The following is a 22,172-nucleotide window of genomic DNA, read 5'->3' as shown; positions in this document are numbered from 1 at the left end:
CCAGTCCCCCCGGCCAGAGGGGTGCCCAGCTGGGCTGTGCAGCTGGTGTAGTGGGGGCAGGAGGCAAGGGCAGCCCCCGTACCAGCTGCATCCTCACACAGGAAGGCCTCCACAGGCTGTTTCCACATCTGCTGGAGAGGCGACGTGTCTGCCGATTTACCAGTCATGTATGGCTTGCTGCCCTTACAGCTGCACAAAATCCGTGAGAATCCGTCCCGTCCTCCCCCTGTGCCCCCCATGGGAGGATGAGCGTGCCCAGGGGATGCTGGCAAGGTGGTGACTACCCCCAGCTCTGCTGAGAGTGGAAGCCGCAGCTGGCAGCACAGAGGGGGCATTCTTTGTGTCGGGGCACGTGCCCCTGGAGGGGCAAAACAGATTGTGCCGAAAATGAGAGAGGAGTTGGCAGGTGTAGTAGGGTGGTAAAGGCTGTGCTCCCTCACTTTGAGGAGCGCCATCATCCTTTTCCATTGCTCCTCCTGTATCCCTGATGACTCTAAGCAATATTCCAGCTTCCACCTTTAAACTTGCTTGAACGTGCATTGCCATGTCACCTGCTTTTCACCCATATGCTCTAGTTAGTGAGCTTCCCCTTGCAGTACTCCCAGTGACATGATTTGACTCTTTTCGGCAGAAGGTAGTTTGTCTTAGGAGAGTATTTGTTAAACGTGATACAGTCTTGAATTAACATCTGACATAAGTGTTGCTGAAAGAAAATAGATCCCACCTATTGTGCAGCAGGTATAATGGGGCTTCTTAAACAGCATGGTTTGGGAATAACCCAATTCCTTAATTAACTCTCTCTTTCTATGCCAAACACAAGCTGCTCAGGCAGTTTTATTCTTTTCCCATGTCTGGGAGGCAGTACAGTGTTTAAAAGACTTCTGTAAAGCTACATGTTGATTTTTAATAACACCTGTGTCTTGAGGCTGATTGTGGGGGATTGCTGTCTGTCATTAGCCAGTCATCTTGTTTAAGCTTACTAACCAGTTTGTTGTCAAAAATATCTCTGTTTTGGAAGAAATCTGACACCTTTTTGCTCTATTTCTTTGACAGATTAGTTTGCTTTTCCTCGGCTCCTGTGCAAAGGGAGTCTGCCACCCTGGAACCAAGCTCCTGTTTGAAATAACTAGTATATACCTAAGAAGTATTCATGAAAGGATTCAGGCTTTTTGTTTGTTCTTTAATTATTCCTAATTAAACATCAGAGGATCACTTGAGATAGTTGGAAGCTAAAATGCTTTTTCTGCATAGAACTCTTCTCTCATTTACCTGTTCATATCTCTGTCATATCAGGTATGTCATACCTGTCAATATCTCTCTTATTTACCTGTTACAGTACAGCTGATGAGTGTCTCAGGTTTGTCTCCTATGAGGGAGAAAAACAAAAGTACTTTCAAATGTCTGGTTTCTGTGGGTGGATGTAGGCTCTGGCTAATAGTCATGTACACGTGCTGTGGTGGTAGCAGCCATCAGACTGGTCCTGTGACCCACCGTGTACTCTGCCCTGGTCCTACCACCTCTGTCTCTGCAGGCAGGCTCCACCTGATACAGAGGGTGCTCCTACACAATAGGCATCTTTGTTCCAAGAGTGGGAAACGGCAGGAGGTGAACAGCCGCCTTCTGTCTTCTCACCAGCGATGATCCTCCTTTTCCCCTAGGAAAGTTCTGAAGGTTAACCAGGCAGAGCCCATGCGGAGGTAGTGTTGGTCCCTGCTGTGGCATGATAAATCTTCACCCCATCTCCACAGACTGCTTCGGGACAGGTTTAGTGATTGGTACCTCTAATCCCTTAAAGCCCCACTGACTCTCAACTCAGGATGTTATAGGTGACATGTGAAGGACTTAGAGCTTCTGTCATAGCCTGGGATGTGTTGTAGCAGGAGTATATTTCTCATGCTTGGCTTATGGCTTTAGAAAGAAATGGGTTGCCTGGATTTTTGTCTATAGATGCATTATGCTTTGAATGGGAGCCATTCTTTCCCCAGCTTTAAACCATGTTACTGTGCTTGTTGTGCTGTGATCATGCTACAGGCTAAAAAAAGATAACCTCTCCTCCCCTCCCCATCTCCATGCCCTTTTACAGGTATATCCAGCACCTTTCAGACAACTCTGAACCATAGTTGAACCTTATATCTTCCTACTGAGCAGGTCTAGTGACACCCATAGTAACCTTGATGGTAAAGGTGGAGTGCTCTGTGACCTCCTAACTCTGCAATGTACCTGTCACTTGTTCAGCAGATGGTCTGGGCAGCTACTTAGGCATTCAGAGGGTCAGAAACAAGCCTTTCTATGATTACTATTATATATTGTGACTACTACTTTGCTTTCCAAAGCAAGGGTGGGGTGGAGATTTGTATGTGATACTAAACAAACAAAAAAATACCCAAGAATGAGTAAATTCAAGCCAAGACTGTTTTCAGATTATGATTTCAAGTTTATCAGAGTTGGGGGGTTGACAGTGTCGCCTTTTGTGGTACCGTCCCATAATTGCGTGTATTCCCTTGTAAGTCTCTTTGTGCAGCTCTCTGTGCTCCTATTGACTCGTGACAAAAAGCTCCGAGGAGCACTGGTGGGTTTGTATTGCAGCCTGGGATGGCTCTGTAATGAATCCCTGAGTGGGAATTTCCATCTCTGCTTCTAGCTTCTGTCTCCTGCCATGGGTTATCTATGTATATGTGGCTCGTGGTTTAGATAGGCTAACGAACCAGGAGGGTCCCAGTCTCTACTCAGGTCCTAGACATGTTGTACACAGGCGCCGGGGGAATCAACTCCTCCATGGGGGAGCATGGTCAGCACAGCACAAACTCCCTGCTGCCTGCAGACTGGACTGTCTTAAGCCACCAATTTGGAACATTCAGAACATATTTGTGACCCTATCAAAGCAGTTAATAAGACTTTATTTTCATTTAAGCATGTTCACAAAGTGGAAGGCAATGTGACTCCCTTGCATCAATATACAGCCTGAGCTCCTGTAAATTACAGGACATGTTGTAATAAGATGGCTTTTTGCCTTTAAAGTTTAGCAGAAAAATTCTGTAATGCCATTTTTTTTGCCATTACTTGCACACAGGAATTGACTAAGTAAAGAAAGACCATTATAACTGTGGTTTCAGAGGCTGTTCAGCTTGAAACAAAGGGATTTCTTCACATTCAACCTCATTAGTCTGATTAGTGGGCTTGTAAAACGAAGCATGAAAATGAAACATGACATAGACATGAATTGATTGTACTAAAATCTACACAAACTGCTGCTTGGAAATGAAAGGATGACAGCCATCTTCTTTAAGCTGTTTAAAAAGTTAAGTTTTCAAAGTAGCTCATTTTTTAGAGCCTGTAAACTACATTTCTGTAGCTGCTAAGGGGAGTCACTAAGAAGCTAAAAAAATCCAAATGAGTCAGGTGATTTCTTTTTTTTTTTTTTTTTTTTTTTAAATAGAGCAGAAAAATCTGAAGGTGTAACAAATTATCAGTAGAAAGAAATGTTGGGCAGGAACACATTACGATTGGGTAGAAATGGATGACAGTCTACTTGTTTCCATTTTAAAAATGGAGAGAATAGTCAGCATTATTTTCAAAAAGGCCTCTTTGTATCCTGCTGAATTCTGCCTTCAAACACACTCTACCCTGTTTCCTTGGTTAATGTAAAAATACTTGTTTGGATGGATCTTGACTGGAGATCTGGAAGGAGAGCAAGTTTACTCTTTCAGCATTAGTTCAGTGATTGGCACCGTGTGGTACAAGTGCAAGGTAGTGTCCTATACCTAACATTAGCTGTACAGCTACAATGTATTATCTTTAAAATTCAGTTTTGAATGCCTACTTTTCTTAACAGAGCTTAGTCCCACAAGCCCATATGTCTTCGGATATGGACTTATTTTGTTCTACATACACCTCGTACTGTCAAAAGTAGGCCTGTCCAACTGCAGCGTGTGCCGCACTTGACTGCGCAACTGTCCACATCCTTTTTCTTCTGTAGCTAACTTTACAAAAAAAACCCCAAAACAACCCAAAAACACCCAAATGATTTGAATGTACATTTCAGTGCTGCTGCAATACTACTTTCGAAGATGAGTCATGGTGGTACAGATAAGATCCCAGAACTCCTTTTGTAATTGCGTTGTCTGCATTTCCAATAAAAGCATCTGGAAAAGGATTTCTAAATGCTCTGTGACGTTGTGAAAAGGTCAGCTGGCGATGTTCACTCAGGAGAAGAATTTGGCATCTTGGTAGTGAAGAAAGGGAGGCTATGGCTGGGGGGTGCAGCAAACTGAGGAAGTATCTGATAGCTGTGTGTGAAATTAGGTGTGAGTGAGGGCTCCTGAGCACAAGTATGCTTGGGGGACCCTGCAATGCTGCTTTTGGTCCTAGCAAGTTGCTGCCGTTATAGTGTGGCTCACTGGGAGGAGCAGGATAGGACACTAGCATAGTGGGTGTGCTATGCTGTTGTCCTTCGAGCGGTGAAGTTTGGGGGTCTAGTGTGAAAGGGGAAAGAACGGTTTTTGGAAAGCTTCCTGGGGCAATTTCCTGTTAAGCAGCTTTTACTATGCATGGTGTTGCTCTGTAATGCTCAGCCACAAAGTATTTCCATGAACCATGGAAGTAACACATTACCAGGCTTATTTACCCTCTTGCTCCACATGTAAGTGAATTGTGTGTTATCTACGTTAAACCTAGTAGATGGGTTTCGTATAGGTGACCTGAGTTGGGGACAGCACATGAAATGAACAGCTTGTTCAGCCACTGTGCTTCTGGCCTACGACTTGAGAACAGCCGTGTCTGCCAGGCACAGCTGCAGCATGTCCTGCAGCACACTGGGCATTCCTGTGTCGGGGTCAGGAATGCCCTATGGAGAGCATGAGTTCCTGCCATAGGCTGCAGAAGACCCATTTTTCAGGGGCTTGGGGATGGTCACCCCTCATCAACTGGTTTGTAGCATAGGCTTTGTAGACACATGGGATTCATTTCCTTGGCATGAGTCAGGATGTGATTTTGCCTGTAAGAATCAAAATACTCTGAAAGATTTCCATGGGAAGGAGGCATAAGGTGGGGAAAAGGGAAGGGGAGGAAGGAGGATCACTTGTATTTTCTTGGAAATGTCCTGGGGAATGGCTCAGCAGGAGGGAGCGGGAGCATTTCCTGCTCTCTAAGGTGGCTTGTTTGGGATCCAGTCTCAATGTACCCACCAGGGAAAGCATTCTCCTGGTGGGTTTTGAAGAGGATCTGCTTTGAGCAGGTTTCAGGACAAGTCTTTTGGCTATGCCCAGCATGGCAGTGTGCCATTCAGAGGCACTTCTTGTGGTTCTTGAGCTCTGGGCACAGGCACTTTTCACCCTGTTTATTTTCAGCACAGGTTTGTGGAATTTGTACACTGAACAGGACAGAAGAAATCCTGGATAAACAAAATTGTATTTAGCTAAGTGTGTGTGTTTCTAATACAAAACCTCAGTGCAAACAAACCCTGCCCAGCAGGGACTGTGTTGGAGAAAGAAGAATGAGAGCATTGTTGACTTGAACGTTCCCTGTCTTTCCAATGAACTTAAATGAGTTCCAGATATTTCATTGGTTCCTGGTTCCTCCGCTGGTTACCCAGACAAGTATTTTAGTGACTTTCATTTCATTTTTTTCTAAAGATGCTTTTTTCTTGGTCTTGCATGGGGGGAGGGAGAACGTGTAAGGGGAGAGGTTGAAGAAGTCACTCTAAAAATGAAAGCACAAGTTAAAGTGTTTATTTGGTATATTAAGATATAATTGATGGTTCCAAAAGCCAGGTTTTTGTCCACTTTTCAGAGTGCTTGGGTGGCTTTGCATAGATTATGCTTGCTGTGGATCAGGGAAGGAAGAAAGGGGTGCTAGATAAGAGCAAACCTACCACATAGTTGTTCAAGGTGTTGCCTATCATTAAACAGAATCTCTTCTGCAGAAGAGAGGTTTTGAGAGGGAAGAGGGAGGTTGACCAAAAATTATTCAGTGTTGGTGTCTCCTTTATCTTTGAGATTTCTGTGGTGATCAGACTGGCCCCAAAACAGATGATACTGTGCACTCCACAAACTGACTAAAGATTGAACAAATTGAAGTTGTGAACAACAACCTGTGTTAAAAGGTGTAAATATGCTAAAAAAATATGAGCATTTCTGTAGTTAAGCAAGGCACAAGAAAGCTCATCTTGATGTTTGAAGCTGAAGTTAAAATAATGGAGAGCAACCTGTTCTCCCATTCAGCTTCCATTGGTTTGCTTTCTGTGAACTCCAGTGTGTTTTGGGGGCTGCAGTTAAGGACAGCACTATCTGTGTTAGCAGTAAGGCAATAGACACAATTAGTATTGCCTGCCCTTCCAGGAGAAAAGCCAACAGATGTCATGCAACGTATCTAAAACTGGACGGTGACAACATCCATTTTATGCTTTGTTTGATCCAGTGTAATACTGTTGGGGTGCTGCTGTGTGAAGGAGGGGCTGAATTAAAATTTTATATATATATATTTGTATTGATCATAAGGCTCATCATATGAGGCAACTTTTGTGGTTTGCCACTTAGAAGTTTGTGCAACTTCTACAAAATAATGCCAGGGAGCTGTGGGCTTCGGTCTGGGTTTTTGACAGTTGTGGGGTTTTTTGATTTGTTCTTTCCCTTTCTGTCTCAAATTTGGTCTTTACCAACATCTTGAGAAAAGGAGAGCAGGACTTTCAAGCTGCTGTTTTTTTTCACTAGAGAATCTAAAATAAAGTGCAGTTGCATAAACAGTTATAACTGGGAAAATGCATGCCTGTCAATGTCTTTAGAAAGAACTTTATTCTGGGGAACTGTTGAAGTGGTGTTGTGATCACTTTACTGTCTGCGGGAGTGTTAACCTTTGATTTTCCTGACTTATGGGTTATAACTGGACAGAGATATCCCTGCAGGTCACTGTCCCCTGGGGCACTGCAGGGTTCTCCAAGTTCTGAACAGGCAAACTCTGGAGTGAGTGCATAACGATTGCCCAGGGCTGAAAGTACTGAGGGATAAGCTGGACTTGGAAATAGCACCCTACGTGAACTTGTCGGTGTCCGTTAAACACATACAAGCATCTGGAAGTGCTCTAACGAGTGTATGTGCCTCTATCTCAGGCTTAATTTTTGTCCTGAACATGCAATTATTTGTATGGGGAGAAGATTTGGGGAACCATAAATATGGATTATCTTCCCACTAGCGTTAGCTCTATGGTGCTGTTAGGACTAAAAGAGCAAACACATACTGCTCCTCTTATGGCAGGGAAATTGTTCTGGCTTTACAGACAGAGTTCAGCCATCTGGGGAAATTGCTCAACTCTGCTCTCATTTCCAAAACTGCAGGAGAAACTATATGTACATCTGAAATTTGTTAGGATTTTGCTTGAAGAACAGTGTCAAGGGGATGATGAAAGAAATACCGTCTGTGAGCCAGCAGCACCTTTTTCATCCATACCCCACCATTGCTTGCTTCAGTAGCAAATGGAAAGAGCCATCTAATAGCTGAGGAAAATGTCTGAAATCAATTGGTGGTGGTGTTGCAGGTGTCAGGGGGATGCACTAGCTTCATGTGACTTGGAGCATTAAATCAGCTTTCATGTCAGGGCAAGGATTGTGGTCTGTTGTGTCATGCCCAGCAACTAGAGGGGGAATAGGGTTTGGACATTTTCAACATGAGCTCAGTTTGAGAACCACAGAAGCTGAGGGTTTGGACAAAAAGGGCTGGGGATCTGGCTGATAGTCACATCAAACAGACAGCCAAGGCAAGGACATGACCAGAGAGAACCTATAGTGGAAGTCCCTGAATCTGTGCTAAAAACTGCTGCCTGCAACGAAGGGCATGTAGAGGTGTGGCAGGTTGGAACAAGCTTGTCAGGAGGGGAAGGTGAGCTGGAGAAGGGGAAGGCAGCATGAGGCAGAAACCAGAATGATGAAACCACAGACCTAGGTAAGAGCTGGGAGCTAGGCGAGAAATGGGATTGAGGTTAAAGGAAAGGCCAGGAATCAAGACTAAGCGATAAGGGTTGCTTGCTGCAGCCAAGAATCACGTTCAGCTGTTGAGAGACTGGAGGACTTTCCATGTTTGATGGATGAACTAGCCATCCTGTGTTGCTGTGGTTTATCTAGGACCTTTGGTCCTTCTGGAGGGTGACACCAATACACCTGGAGGACGCAACGCTTGAGGTAGGTTTCTGCCACAAGAGACTTCACTGGAGGTTTGTCTTTGCCAGTGCTGTGGGGTGACAGAGCTTCAGTCACTAGAGCTGTTGTGTAACGCTTTTTCTTGCAAAACCCAGCCAGTGCCAGTCCTTCAAAGAAAGACCAACAGTGAGACCCCAGATAATTAGCTTACAAATGATATAATTTTAAAAAATATACCTGGTGGGAGTTCACTCTTGTCTTCTGGTGCTGGTGCCTTTGAGTATCTAGGTTGCCAGCTTTGTCTGTAATTCCAAGATCTAAACACAGACTTTTCAAGCAGCGACATTGGGGTGTTGCTTATTTTTCTTTTTTTTAATGAAGCTAAGGGGAGTTGGGTTTTTTGAGATGCGACCCAGGTCTAAGCAGTCCTTCCAGCCACTGCGGTTAAGGTGCAGCAATTTCCATAGCAGATAGCACATGAGCCGGGGACACAGCTGCTGTTGCCTCCAGCTGCCTGCTACTGTCTGGTGTCAAAAGGCAGTAGTAGCTGGTGCTGGTTGGCTTGCAGGTAGTCTTTGCAAGCCAGTTTCATGGATGTGTTTCTGTTCCCTAATGAGACATCTTAACCGCATTACTAACTGAGAGGCATGACTGAAGAGAATTAAGTAACCCCTTGATTACAGGAGTTTAGGACTTTAAGGAAAATGTTCCATGTGAGTCCTGTGGCACATTACAAGCTGCCAAAACTGCAGGCTGGCTTTCAGACACAAGAAACGTCTGTGATGCTTCCAAACTGAGTAGCTAAGGTTTTTCTTTCTCTCTCTCTCTCTTTTTTTTTTAAATTTGAAGCCATTTTTAATTTTAGCACCGAAAAATGGGGTACATATCAATTGCTAGAGCCTTCCTATGGTGCTTTTGTAGCTTCAGTTGACTAAGGAAAGCAACCATAACAAACAGAGCTCAGGGTAGTGGGAATCCACACCTGCCTTCCTGGCGGGCAAGGGTGAGCTCAGAAGCAGCCCCAGATAACCAAAAGGAGGCTGTTGTGCTGTGTGTTGGCTTGTGCTAAGGGAGCAGAACAGGGATGTGTAACAGATTTTGTTGTCCTAAGAAAATATTGTTAAGGATTTTCTTTTTTCTTAGAAATTGTTTCTTCGTCTCTTGGGAAGCCTATAAGAGAGTTGGAGGGGAAAAAAAAGAAAGAAAATAATGCTGTTTATTTAAATGGAGGTGAATATTTCCAATTCTCCACTGTAGCTCTTAAAAAACAAAACCAAAAAAACCACAAAAGTATCTGGCATGTCTATGAATAGCTTTATAAAGCTCCTCGGGGGAGAAGTAACAGATGAAACCTTCACCATCTAGAATTGGAGCAGTTGTGTGTTGGAGTGAGCGTTTTCCTGTGCTTTGCTTACTGTCGTCTCAAGCAAGTGTGATGAATCACCTACTGTCCACAGATCTCAGTAGTCCTTAGGAGATGGTGTCTTGACTGAAAATATAACTTGGATTTTGCTCCAAGTTATCTGGGCTTTTTTGTAGTTTTATTAGTAATCACAATATATACAAGGATGTTGAGAATTTCCTACAGTATTTTGTTGTAACCATTTGTTTGATAAAGAGTGTGAATCTTACCTGCATGAAATCTACGGTCTAGGAAAAATGTATGCTTGATCACTTTAAAAAGAAGATGATTGATTGATAGACTTGAAAATCAGCCAGAGACTGAGAGAAGCCCAAGTAAGGAGAGGTTGGCAAAACTGCCTGATTTTTCAGCACAATGTAGTGAGTATTGAACAACATAGTTGGGATCAGTGCTATGCTGTTAGAGATACAAGATCTGATGCCAAGAAATGGTGCTTTTAGGCAGTGAAAGATGATCTACACTTAATTTTAAGCACTTCTGCTGGCCTATTGGGGGTGGGGTGGGGGCGTGGGGAAATCAAATTTTTAAAAAAGTTGTAATAAATCCCTGTTCAGCAGAACAAAACTTGGCTATTGATGCAATCTACTTATTATGTTTCTGGCCAGGGTTTGGGTCTTTTGGGTATGTAAATTGCAATGTCAGAGCTTAGCTGTCCAGGATGTTCACATAGGTAAGGGAAAAACACTAAAACTCACTAGCATGAGAGGTGTTTAGCCCTAGTAGAAAGGGGTGGTGGTGGTGGTGCTAAAGGCACTTACGAGTATGTTCCTTAAGCTACTTGAACATGGGAGTGGTGAATGCTGGAAGCTCTTCAGCATGAGAGTGCTAGCAATAAGCTGTGTGCAGACACCCCAAAAAAATAATGCCTGGCAGCACTAACTTACTTATATTAGCAATTAGTGATTACAACCTTTAAAAGATAAAATGGATCTGAACAGGTTAATCTCTACTTGAGATTGGCTTTTTTTTTTTAACCTTCAGTGGGATTAGGATCTGACATGCTGAGTTAGTCTTTGTCGAAGTGCCCTGAAGATCAATGGAATGCTTTAAGAGAGGGTAACAGGCACACTGCCCTTCCTCTTGACTACAGAGTGTTGTGTGATTACTGTTAATTATAGGAGTTACTTTCTATGCCTGCTGAGCATCCCATCTAGAACAGGAGGTGACAATGTTGTTTGCGAAGCTCAAAGGTGCTAATATGGGCACTGTGTGTTTCAAAGGCAGTTATCATCAGAAGGGTCAAGCGCCAACAGCTTCCACACAGGCCAGTCTGAATTTAAGTGCATGTTTGGAAATGAGTTTCTCAATGTGTCTGTCCTCCTACAGCATGATCGCTGTTATTGCACAGGCAAAACTGGCAATTTCTATATGGAGAAGGATTGGCATGTTTAACAGCAGCATTGGGATAAAGGACTGGGTGGGTGAAGCAGAGGCATATTCATGGGCTTGTCAGGACTGCCAGAATAAGGTGGCTTATGTTACTGCCACAAAAACTGAAGTGGGGAGCTGTGGCAATTCAGCCTCTAAAATGTTTTGTCAACAACCTAATTTTTTTTTTTTTTTTTTTAGGGGTAGCATTACAAGAGGCACCCTCAGCTCCTCAGACAGAAATCCGCTTTTGAAATAGAAGCAGCAGTCTGAACCATAGGATATGTTTCAGAAGGGCAGTCTGCAGGGCATTAATTCTCTATTTGAGGAAAGCTGGGTAAACTCTACACAAAGGTTGGTGGTACAGACATTTAGCACACTACTTCCCAGCTCTCAAATATGGGTAGCTTTTGTTTGTTCTTTCATTCTTCAAAGATCAATGCAAACCTTTATTTTCTATAAATAATTTAATAAATACTTTTCTTTTACAATGATACAACAAATAACAAATTCATAGCAAAGGAGTCACAAAGAATTTAGGATCAGTATACTTTAATAAAGTATCAGTGTCAAAATACATTTCCTTATCAAGTTAAAGTTCCCATACAGTTATAATATTGTCAATAAGAATTTAGCAATATAGATTATGAAATAATTATGATAAAAAGTATGATTAATATTAAGACATGGAATATTTTTCAGAGTGTTTTAGTAAACTGTTAGGGTATAATGTTTTTAATGCTGAAACTACACAAATAAGGAACAGAAGAGCAGTATTCAAGTGTCTTTAATCCTTGAAGCCTTTAAGTCCTTGCCACTGCAAATTTGTCAAATCTGGTTTGCAACTTTTAATCAGATTTTGATGCTTACAATATATTTTTTCCACACAGTAATAACTTCACTTCAGGAATAGATTATTTTTGGTAATAAACTCCTGAAAGATTGCCTACAATAGGGACTAACTTTTTTTTTTTTTTACGTTATGTACCAATAAGGGAAGATCTTCAGCTTTTCTAAGTATGTGTTGTTAAGACTCACTTAACACAGTGAACTCTGAAGTGCTCTATGAACCCAAGGCTCCCTCTCTGCAAGTGTCAGTGCATGATACAAAGCAATTTTATAAGCCAGACTTCAGTGGAATCAGAAGTCTCAAAAGAATATATCTTTGTTCTAAGTTTCTGGGCCAGATTTTTACCTTGTGTACATTGCCACTGTTCCATGTTCTTCAATGAAGCTATGATGATTTATACCAGTGGAGGAGACAAGATGATATATCCCAACATGTATCTAGGTTTGTATGTATTTTAAAGTCAGAACTGCTCACCTGCCTTTTATTACTTTAAACAGTAAAAATGTTAAATATGTTGTAATTTAAACTTTCAAATCCTTTTGACTTTGAAAGCATCCAAAGCCTTATTTTTAAAAATATGTGCATGACAACTAATGATAGTTGGAAAGGAGCTCTTTGAAAATCTCTGGCTGCCTTTTAATGACATTTCAGCTACTGATTAATGTAAGGCAAGTAAAAATGATAGAGACCTGCCTGCCAGCTATTCATCTCACTACACAATCCTTAATTCTTTTTGCCTACTTTTAACTGAGTTAGCCTAATATGCTGGGAAATACCACTTTAACTTTTAGTTTTAATGATTCAATATTGCAATTACATTGCTAGCTAGCATATAAAATGAAAAAGGGTGACATTAATCAGAGGTGTTAGTACTGGCCACTAGTCAGATTCCTAAAATATCAGCAACAACATAACAAATTCTGCTAGAACTAGTAGTAATGGCTCTTACAGTTGCTGTATCCTAGATATAGCAAAAGTACCAAGAGATGATTAACAACTGACCCAGTGAGAAATTTAAAAAAAAAATTTTTAAAAAAATCTGTTTTTTGTAAAAAAATGAAGGAAACAACAAAGCAAGAAACCCCAACACAAATGAAAACACAGGTCTAAATCCTCCACCGGGGTAAATCTGTAGTACTCCCTTGGCTGTAGAGCTAAGCCAGGTTAAGGCAGCTGAGAATGTGGCTCGCTTCCGAGGAAAAAACCTTACAAGGTGCAACTTTCACAGATACCCACAAACATTGCAGTTCACCATTCACATTTCTTTCAACAACATGTATAAAAATGAAGGAGGTGGGGAGGCAGAAAGGTGGGATTTTTCTTTAGTATGCTTTTCCAAAGTTATTTAAGTTACAATAAGATAAATGCTGGAAAACAGAAAGACTCAAAGGATTTCAATTTGGCAGATCAACAAAAAACTGTGGTAGGAAATGAAATTTGTTTCATTCATCTTTGGCAATAAAAATAAATCTTTGCAGTACTGCAGCCAAAGTCTCACGTGATGAGGCATTTATACCACAGCTTTTTATGAGCATGAAATTTGAAGAAAATTTCAGCATATAAATTACAGGTAATGAGATAAGGGGAGGGTAATCAAACTCTCTAAACAACACTTTAATTGCAATGGAGAAAATACAGTAGATGTATTTCTTTAATATGAATAATAAAGTCAGTAACTTCAAAAGGCCACTATTTGGTAACATGGACAGGTTCAATATCTAAGTAAAATCCTGTAAAAGTGTATTGGTATTAGAAATTGTCTACTTGCAAAAATATATTTAAAAACTGAAGCTGTTTTGAACAGTATAGGCCATGGAATATTGCAGGATTGCTCAGGTGGCCTGGTCCAGTGCTCTGAGCAGTTCACTGCCCTGCAGAAGCATAGAGCTGCCCAAAACAGGGACGTTCACCTCACAGTCATATCTTGTCAACTCAGGCAACAAGTAGGGTTCAAAGGAGGGCCCCAGCAGACGACTGGTCATACCTGGAAGAGATTAGTGAAGTAAGTCACGGTGCTGAGACAAGAGAGACACAGAGGACTTCTTTCCTCTCCTCCTTCTTCTGTTTATATCAGTTATAATTTCATTTTGTGTTTATGTTAATATGCCTCAAACCACCAGCAATTACAGGTTTCAGAGCAAACCTACACATTGCTCTGCCTTAAACTGTTGCAAGCATGTCACATGGACATGGGCAGTTTTTCACATCCACCCCCAATTTAGATTGTTCTGAGAAAAATGATATTAGTGCAGATGAGGAAAGCAGTAGTAAACAACACAGTTTCTAAATTAACACCCACTCCCCTTATATATTAAAAGGGACACATATATGTCTCCTTTAATTAATTAACTTTTAGAAGGCATGCGTTAAGACTTAACTTACAAACCTCCCAAGTTGTTTAGTACAATTTAATCCATTCCATCACAAGACAAGCGTATGGATGGAGGTTGACTAGACCTCCAAGGTAAAAAGGCATTAAGTTTAATTGAAATGAAGGGCAAAAATATTTTTTCCTCATATATTACAAATGTAGACATTAAAAGTTTCACACTAAACAAGAGAACAAATTTTTCATTCTATGAAACAATACATGTTTGGTTCTTAGTTTATCTCCCCCCCCCCCCCCCCCCCCTTTTTTTTTTTAAAGTGTTTTCTTTCATGGAATCAGTATTGGAACTAAATACCAACATTTTCCAATTTCAGTATTTGACAGCTCTTACCTGATGCTTTATGAGCTGGCTGGACAGTATAGTCCTGATAACGGGAACTGTAAAACGGAGGGGCAAACACTCCTGCTTTCAAATTCTCACCAGGACTGCCACAGGTGGGTTGCTGCTGCTGCTGCAGTTGATTCATTGGTTGGCTCAGACCTCTCAAGTTACAGACAAATTCATCTGATTCACATAGTAGCAGAAAAAAAAAAGTTAAATTAAGCCAGTGTAATAATTATAGTAGATAATACTAATTCAAAGCAAAGCAACCCTCGTCATGGTGGTCACATGGCATACCTACATCTTGTCACAAAGAAGTCCAGAAACACCACTAGCTCTAGAAGTAGTATTGCACCCAAGATATGCTTGTGTAAGGAAACAGTGTTGTAGAGAGAAAGTATCCTTTTTAGCTCTGAGATGCCTGCACCTTGGATCAGCACGAGGTAAACCCATCTCCATTAAGCCGATCTCTGTTACCTCCAAAGCAAGGATGTGAACATACATGAAACCATCTACCTGGTAGTTATCAAATGTATCTTAAATTGTTCAGCTCTTAGTGATACAACCTGATCTTTAACTTTATCTTAGTGTAATATTTACAGAGCTTATTTACATTTCCTTTTGAAAGAGTCTTTGTTTCTATTCAACCTGTCTTAAAATTGTGTTTTGATACAAAACATTGCAAAACCACTTTCTTTTGTCTTACCAGTAAGAACACTTGTGCTGAGAGACTTCTTTTCTGTAACCAAGGAACAGTTTTCCCCTTTGAGAAATTTCATTCTCTTCCACATTAGGTGAGAAGGGTTAATGACAGATGGATCTCCCTAGAATGTAAAGAAAAGCAAAATAAATAATTACACCAATGACCATGGTGAGTCCAAAGTTGTGAAGGGGATGCATTTCTTATGATTACCCCACTCAGCTGTTGCAACGCTTGTTCTTCATAATCCAGTTGTCGCTTCAGTTTCAAACTGTTAGACAGAGCAATTCTTGCCGGGCTTACATCTATGCCTCGTTGCCCAAAAGCATCCAGGGGCCTGTGGAGAAAAGGTCTCTGGGTAAGTGAGCAGGGAGGCAATTCTAAACCATGTTGTTCACTTATGCAGATTCTTCTTTCATTTAAAGACATTTAAGGTGTTCTTTGACACATGACAGTGGACAGACCTCAAATGTCAAATGTTTTTATTTCCTTTTGTTAGTCATCCCACAAGCTTTGGAAACTTTTGACTTTTGGGATCAAAGACTAATGAAAGTCTAGCATAAACAGCCTCTAGGGATCTCCAGGCAGACATAAAAATGCTGTGGAAAAGAGAGTCATGCAATTTTCTAAGGATAGGATTTTGAGAGCCACACCTGTCCCTTTGCTTTGCATACAAAATATGAACACACAGGTTGCTGTTTGGGGACAAACCCTTTCTTTCCAGATGCATATTCAGACACTGGTATTTCTGCCAACAAGAAATCTCAGAAAGCAAACTGCAAAGCTTCATGTTTTAAAATGATCCTTGCTACTTTATGTACTTCCTGAATGTTTTAGCGTGACCACCAGTGAAGACCCAAGAGCTACAGAGAAGCTTCTAGCTATGACAGGAAACTTCTAGGACTGTAGCCTGTGATCTACATCTCATCGCATACTGTTCCCATGTGTAAAAGTGAACAAGGTGAGGAAGGATTGTAGAAAAAAGCCTATAATTTTAAATCTTACTTACATATGCCAACAATAAATGTACTGTCATCCCTCCCTCTCCCCTATTTTCTGTTGTGCAAAAAATATATGCAGGTAAGAAAGGTAAGAAAGTATGCATGGGTCCCAGCTTACTGCTGGACCAGTAAGCCTTTTCAGTACTTTTCTTAAACTGCATAAAGTCAAGCAGGCTTTGCAGAATTACTGCGGTAATTTCTACCTGACCAGCAGGAAAATCCATTCATGCACCCTTGCAAGCAATGAAAAATTAGCCCACCCAGTCTGCTTCCACTAGACTGACTGCCCCAGGAGAGCACCACACTAATTTCCCCAGAGGTGCAGTCTGATGCCTATCAAAAGAACTTATTCCAGCTGAACTGAGAAAAAAGAATTTTTCAAGATTATGACCCCCCCCCCCCATCTCCCAAAATATTTTCTGAGTAAAATACATAGTTATACCACAAAAACTCTTACCTTTTTTTATATATGGGCACGCTTGGAGAATGTACTGGTGGCCCTGAGGGGGAACTTGATAGGGTTCCTGAGTATTTATCCATGAGTCTCCATTTAGCAGGAACATATTCTAATGGAGGATCAGGTGGCCACTGGGTGTTTGGTCTTCCTCCCATTGAAGACAGGGGAGTGCTGGCTTGGTCATGGTACGGTGGCAGAGATGACCTACTCACATTGTTGAAGAACACCGATGACAGGGACCCATGACCAGGGTTAATGTTTTTATTTGATAGCTGTGGGCAGTATTTCTCTGGGAGGAACTGACTCTGTGAAGCAGAAGCAAGGGGTTGAAAGATGGTACTCATGCTACTTGGACTCTGCTGGGTATTTTGTGCACTTTCAGAGAGAGGACGTTCTTCTTGGCAGATTGGGCTGAGCTGGAAATCCTCTCCATCCATAGGAATGTAAGGAGCCAAGGTTTCAAGGTCCAGTTCATTGAAATCAGTCTGTGCAAAAATAAAGTAAGTTCATAAAGAAACTAGAAGTTAATAGTAGTTGTGGCAGTTAGTGTGATATGCAATACTAGTAGATGCAAAGCTGAAAAATCGCTGTATGCCAAATTTACCTACGTGAAACTGGCCAGCTCCTATTTAAAAATGTCTTATTTCTGTAACATACATGTTCATCATATCATCAGCAGCAAAGTAAGATAACAAACTGAAGAAAAAAACCCCTCCCAGACAAGCAGTATTGCTAAAGCAGCTTGCATGAAGCCTGCAAGATCAGTGTGATCTGAAGTAGATCTTGTGTTCCATTACGCTTTGAATAACTTGTCTGCCAAGACTCTACAACATGTGGCATGTAGTTGAACCTCAGGGTTTTTCATGCTAAAATAGAAACACAGCTTTCTCGTAATCTAGCTACATGAAAAAATGCTTCTAAAAATGCAAAAGTTTTAAAATATGTACTTGGAAGGGCACTATTGCACCTAAATCTGTATTTTTTTTTTTTTCCCTTGGAGGACTAGTCATATTTAAATTCATTTCTCTTGGCGTTTTACCAGAGCTGAACAGAGAGGGAAATCGATATGGGCCCACCAGCCAGATCATGACAGGGGCACTTTTCTAGTGCTCATTTTTCCCACCAAAGCTGCTGATGTGGTGGGACACACCTGAGCAAGCAGATGCTGAATCTGACAAAACTGAAGTTTGCACATGTGAAGTCTTGCACTGAGTTTGATCCTGATACACATTTTCCTCCTATCTGTCCACTCTTTCTACCGCTTTCATTGCTGTCTCTATGTCCAGATTTAGATGAAATTTCTTCAGGACATAGACTACCACATACCTAATTCTGCAAATTGCACTGGCAAATTGAGGCACCTCATTTGTGTCCCAATCACCCCAGACTTTCCGTAGGATTAATAGAAGGAGATGAGTGTAACAGCTGAGCTGACAGCCAGCAATGCCTGTTCCTTTCTCTTAACTATAAAGAAGTATAAGCTCTTAACAAAGGCATTTCAATTAAGTTTCTAAACTTAGGTGGGCTGCATCAGGCCTACACCTCTTATTCACTAACTCACCTGATGTAATGTTATAATAGTGGAGGATTAAGAGAGTTATTTATAGAGGGAATTTCCACACTTACACCCTGATTAGAATGCAGGAGATGGAGACCATGTTACTTGATGTGCAAGTAATTGTCACCTCTCTCTGAAATCCTCCAAGAGGTAAGACAAGAAGAATATATCCAAAATGACAGTTTTCATTTTGTAGTTGAAGGAGATATGTGCTATGAGGGGCATTCCTTTCTCATTTTGCCATTTTGCCAGAATTAGTTTATTTATATTTTGTTCTAGAAAGGATGTTTACTCACTAGTCAGTATGCCAGATTTAAAAAAAATTGCTGCTGCTTATATTCCTTATCCAGTCTACAGAAGCTTCCAAATTCTGAAAGCTCCCTCCTGCTTCTTTCTTCTTAGCAGGGCCAGCACAGTGACACCCTAAAGCACTTGCTTCAGAGAGTTAGGGTTAGAAATTTACACCCCAGCTTTTGAAAGTGCATGTTTTTGTTAGCATTGTGCATCAAAGCTTTGGTGTATACGTTTGGACGTTATATCACAGTATCTGCACATACAGCATGCATCTGTACTACCTACTAGGAGGGGACTGATTTTTAAGGCTTTTGGATGAGATATTAGTTCCTTACCTGGGAGGTGCACTGACTTTTCGATTCTGTGTCCATGGCAAAAAGTTTTTCAATCACCTCAATCTTAAGATCTTCATCCATAGAACTGTAATAATCTCCTGGGCTGCTTGGCTGCACAGAAATAAGAATTTGCTATAAGCAGCAATGCAACAACAGTATTGGCTTAGCATCATGCCATTTATACTTAAGATGTATGCAGTACTGGAGGAATATAGATCCACTGGGCCTTGTTAATAAGCAATGACACAGGACTGCTAACATGAAAACGTCATCTACATGTATTGATGGGACTTACATATAAAACATAACATACTTTTTTTTTTTTTTTTTTTAAAGCTGCTCTTACCGTGGAACAGCTGCTGTTGCTGCTTGCACTTGGAGTACTGCTTCCAGGTGCAATCTGAGGCATTGTAAAGGATGGTATCGTCAGCGTTTCACCTTGAGCAGTGTGGCTTTTTACTTCCACTGGCCATGCTTTGTTTGGTGTCGAAACAGCACTGGTGAAGGCAGGGGCTTCCTCAAACTTCTGTGTCCCTGGATGGAGTTTTAATAATATTAATGAATGCTTTTAGCTTGTGGTGTGTTATGATATAATTGCAGCTATTCATTAAAAGTAAACACTGCTTCTAGTTGCCATGACAATAAGTTGGCATAGACTTAATGCAAGTTGTTTAGTCAGCAAGAAAGCCTGATTCTGCTCTCATTCATAGAAATTTTCCACTGGTGTGAGCACGTGGGCTCTTATAGCTATTAATCCTGCTTTGTACACAGAGCAACCAGACTTGTCTATTAAGTTTCTAAATGTAGACTCACATGTGGTTCTTTGTTGCACAAAAATTATTTATACAAATACTAACCAAAATCCAGGGAAATAATGGCATCGCCGGGTGTTGGTGCCAGCTGAGCAAGTTCCTCTGGTTCCTCCTTTAACTTAGTAAACAAGAAGTCGCTCTTCTCTGACCCGGGGATGCCACTCTCATAGGTGGTGCTCATCGCCAGCAGGTGAGGCTTGAAGAGCGATTCCGTTTGGTCCATGGAGAACACAACATCGTTCTTCTCAATTTCACTAACAAGAAAATAGGTTTTAGGCATTTTGCACTCTAAAAAAAAAAAAGATGCGGGTAATGTAGGCAGTACAAACTGTCTAAAGCTGGGACCCGTACAAGTGTTTTGGCCTCTCTCGGTTGCATGCCAGGCTCTCGACAGGCGAGGCACAGTTCCAGCGTTGCTGAGCACCATCATCTCAGATGACGCAGAGAGTGTTGTCAGGACTTCTGTGGGAATACTCGGGGCTTTGTTGCTCTGCTTTTTAAAGGGATGTAGTCGAGGCTATAATGACCCAGACTATCACTCAAATAAGTATTTCCTCTTTTGGGCCCATCTAGGACCAAAAAATACTTGAGTTTTGCCAGACAGAGGCAAAACTCCTGATTGGTCCTGATTTTTGAGGCAGTAAACAGCTTCTCCTAGCAACATAAGATACAATTACTACTTAATTTTATCTCTCTGTCACAGCATTAGAAAAACAGAGCACATTAGCAGTTGTGTTACACAATAAAATCATCAGTGCAGGCTTTATACTCTGTTGTATCAGCACAGCAGCCACGCTACAGAAGAGAAAGGCTGTGGTATATTTCAACAGCATGTATGAGAACGGGCATGCCACATTTTTCATTGATGTCCAACAACAGTAAACAAGACTGAACAAACATGACTAAACTGATTTCAGAATAACAACACTGAATAAATAGATCCTTCAAAAGTTCCTCTGATTATTGCATTTCTTCCAGCACATGAATCCATATGTGTTTTTTCTGTCTTACCTCAGCACATAGTTGACACAGACAATACACTGAGGCTGTAGGTTGCGAGTATTGTAAATCACCGTCCCTTGAGTCTCTAGCCATACATATCCACCATGCTTGGCAAGCATACGGTACTGGCTCGTCACTACTTGACCTTTTGTACACACTGAGAAAAGGGGGCAGAGAGATATAAATAATGCAGCAGGACAGGAACACACAATATATAACACTTGTTTTAAATAAACCCACTTCTGAGTTTTCATTAGTGCAGTTTTGCATAAGACATTTGCTAGCAAGGATACTTAACTTTGGGAAAATTCAGCCATTTTAAATACAAAAGGGGCCGTTCATTTGATGTCTCCACTCAAGATTGGAAATTTGAATTCTTGAGATGGTCTGAGTATTCAGATCAGAGTGTGAAATTTTTTTCATTTAATATAAGATCCCAGCTGCACCCAAAATAATGCCTTCTAACTGCGTGTTTCTCAAGAGTCCCTGTTCTAGAAGTGCCTCAGTTTGGGCTCCCAAGTTGATCTGTGGAAAAGTGAATTTATTTAGGAAACTAATAGTTTTCTGGTTTAGATGATGGATAAGCCCAAGAGGCAGATGGTTTAAAAACTATACTCACAAAAAATTAAAAATATCTCACAGTTGAAATCTATACCTATCTCTTTTTATACCTTACAGTTAGGAGCTGGTGATACCAACACCACAAATAAAGTGGTGTCACTAGCACAGCATTGGTCTTAAGAGGCTGAAGAAGTAATATAACTCTTAAAAAAGTATCAAAATTAAGAACAGTAAATGGGACTGTTTTGCCTCGGACAAAAATAAAACTGAACTACTGTATTCCTCTGTCTGCTTGAACTGTGTTGTTCCTCTGCAATAGCTTGAAATTAGCAGACTAGAAGGAACCAAGACCCATGTGAGAAATCAAACAAAGTTTATTTAACTTAAAAAAATTATTATTTTTTTTTTAACTGGCCTGTGTTTCTCAAGCAACATACTGACAATAGTACAACTCAGGTTTAAAGCTTCATCTAGATGTTTGAAGGGTCAATCCCCCTCCCCCCCACGTGCAATATTTTGTAATATTTGAAGAGAATGAGTTTTCAGCATGGAGCTTTGGATTTCCGAGATGTAAAGTTTTATGATGTCCTGTCTGCTGTAAACCCTTTCCTAAAAGCAATGAATATTGTCATGCAATTCACAGTCGTCAGTTGAGGAAAAATACTGTCAATCAATGGCAATAAAATTAGGGCAGGAGTATGCAAGCAGTACTCGTACTAATAGAAGTTTGTATTCGTAAGCAGAGGTAGTTGAACTGAGTAGCAGAAGTGGGAACTGGCTCAACTAAACCTTTGACCCCATTGCCAATCTTTCCTTTTAAACAGCTTTTATGCCTGAAGACAGTATGCCATCAAATTAATTCCCTAAAAATAATGCAGTTTGACTCAGTAAGGCTGGAACCTTGATTCTGCAGTCTTTGTACAGAAAAATTCCTTGTGAATGTGGCCATTAACAGAAGCTATTTATTGTCAGTCT

At 41.1% G+C, this 22,172-nt stretch overlaps 1 protein-coding gene and 1 long non-coding RNA gene across 3 annotated transcripts in view; one reads left to right on the top strand and one right to left on the bottom strand.

Annotated features, from left to right (window-relative positions):
- Positions 1-22,172, top strand: part of LOC115350387 — a 70,552-nt gene that overhangs the window by 27,907 nt on the left and 20,473 nt on the right. Inside the window, exon 2 of one of the 2 annotated variants that reach the window (XR_005933890.1) lies at positions 16,015-16,218. The exons of the other annotated variant lie outside the window; for it this stretch is intronic. This is a non-coding gene — a long non-coding RNA (uncharacterized LOC115350387). Of the gene's footprint in view, positions 1-16,014; positions 16,219-22,172 lie in introns of those variants that run through there. 2 annotated transcript variants of the gene reach the window in all.
- Positions 11,452-22,172, bottom strand: part of EPAS1 (endothelial PAS domain protein 1) — a 79,921-nt gene continuing 69,200 nt past the window's right edge. Inside the window, exons 8-16 of the mRNA XM_030035999.2 lie at positions 20,646-20,793; positions 19,680-19,888; positions 19,169-19,356; positions 18,823-18,933; positions 16,636-17,120; positions 15,391-15,514; positions 15,184-15,301; positions 14,487-14,660; positions 11,452-13,750 (exon numbers count right to left, since the gene is read on the bottom strand). Coding sequence (XP_029891859.1) covers positions 13,599-13,750; positions 14,487-14,660; positions 15,184-15,301; positions 15,391-15,514; positions 16,636-17,120; positions 18,823-18,933; positions 19,169-19,356; positions 19,680-19,888; positions 20,646-20,793 — 1,709 coding nt within the window. The 3' untranslated portion in view covers positions 11,452-13,598. The remainder of the gene's footprint in view (positions 13,751-14,486; positions 14,661-15,183; positions 15,302-15,390; positions 15,515-16,635; positions 17,121-18,822; positions 18,934-19,168; positions 19,357-19,679; positions 19,889-20,645; positions 20,794-22,172) is intronic.

Source organism: Aquila chrysaetos, chromosome 13 (assembly GCF_900496995.4).
Source record: "Aquila chrysaetos chrysaetos chromosome 13, bAquChr1.4, whole genome shotgun sequence".
Classification (NCBI taxonomy): domain Eukaryota; kingdom Metazoa; phylum Chordata; class Aves; order Accipitriformes; family Accipitridae; genus Aquila; species Aquila chrysaetos.
This window is presented reverse-complemented; position numbering and strand designations above follow the sequence as displayed.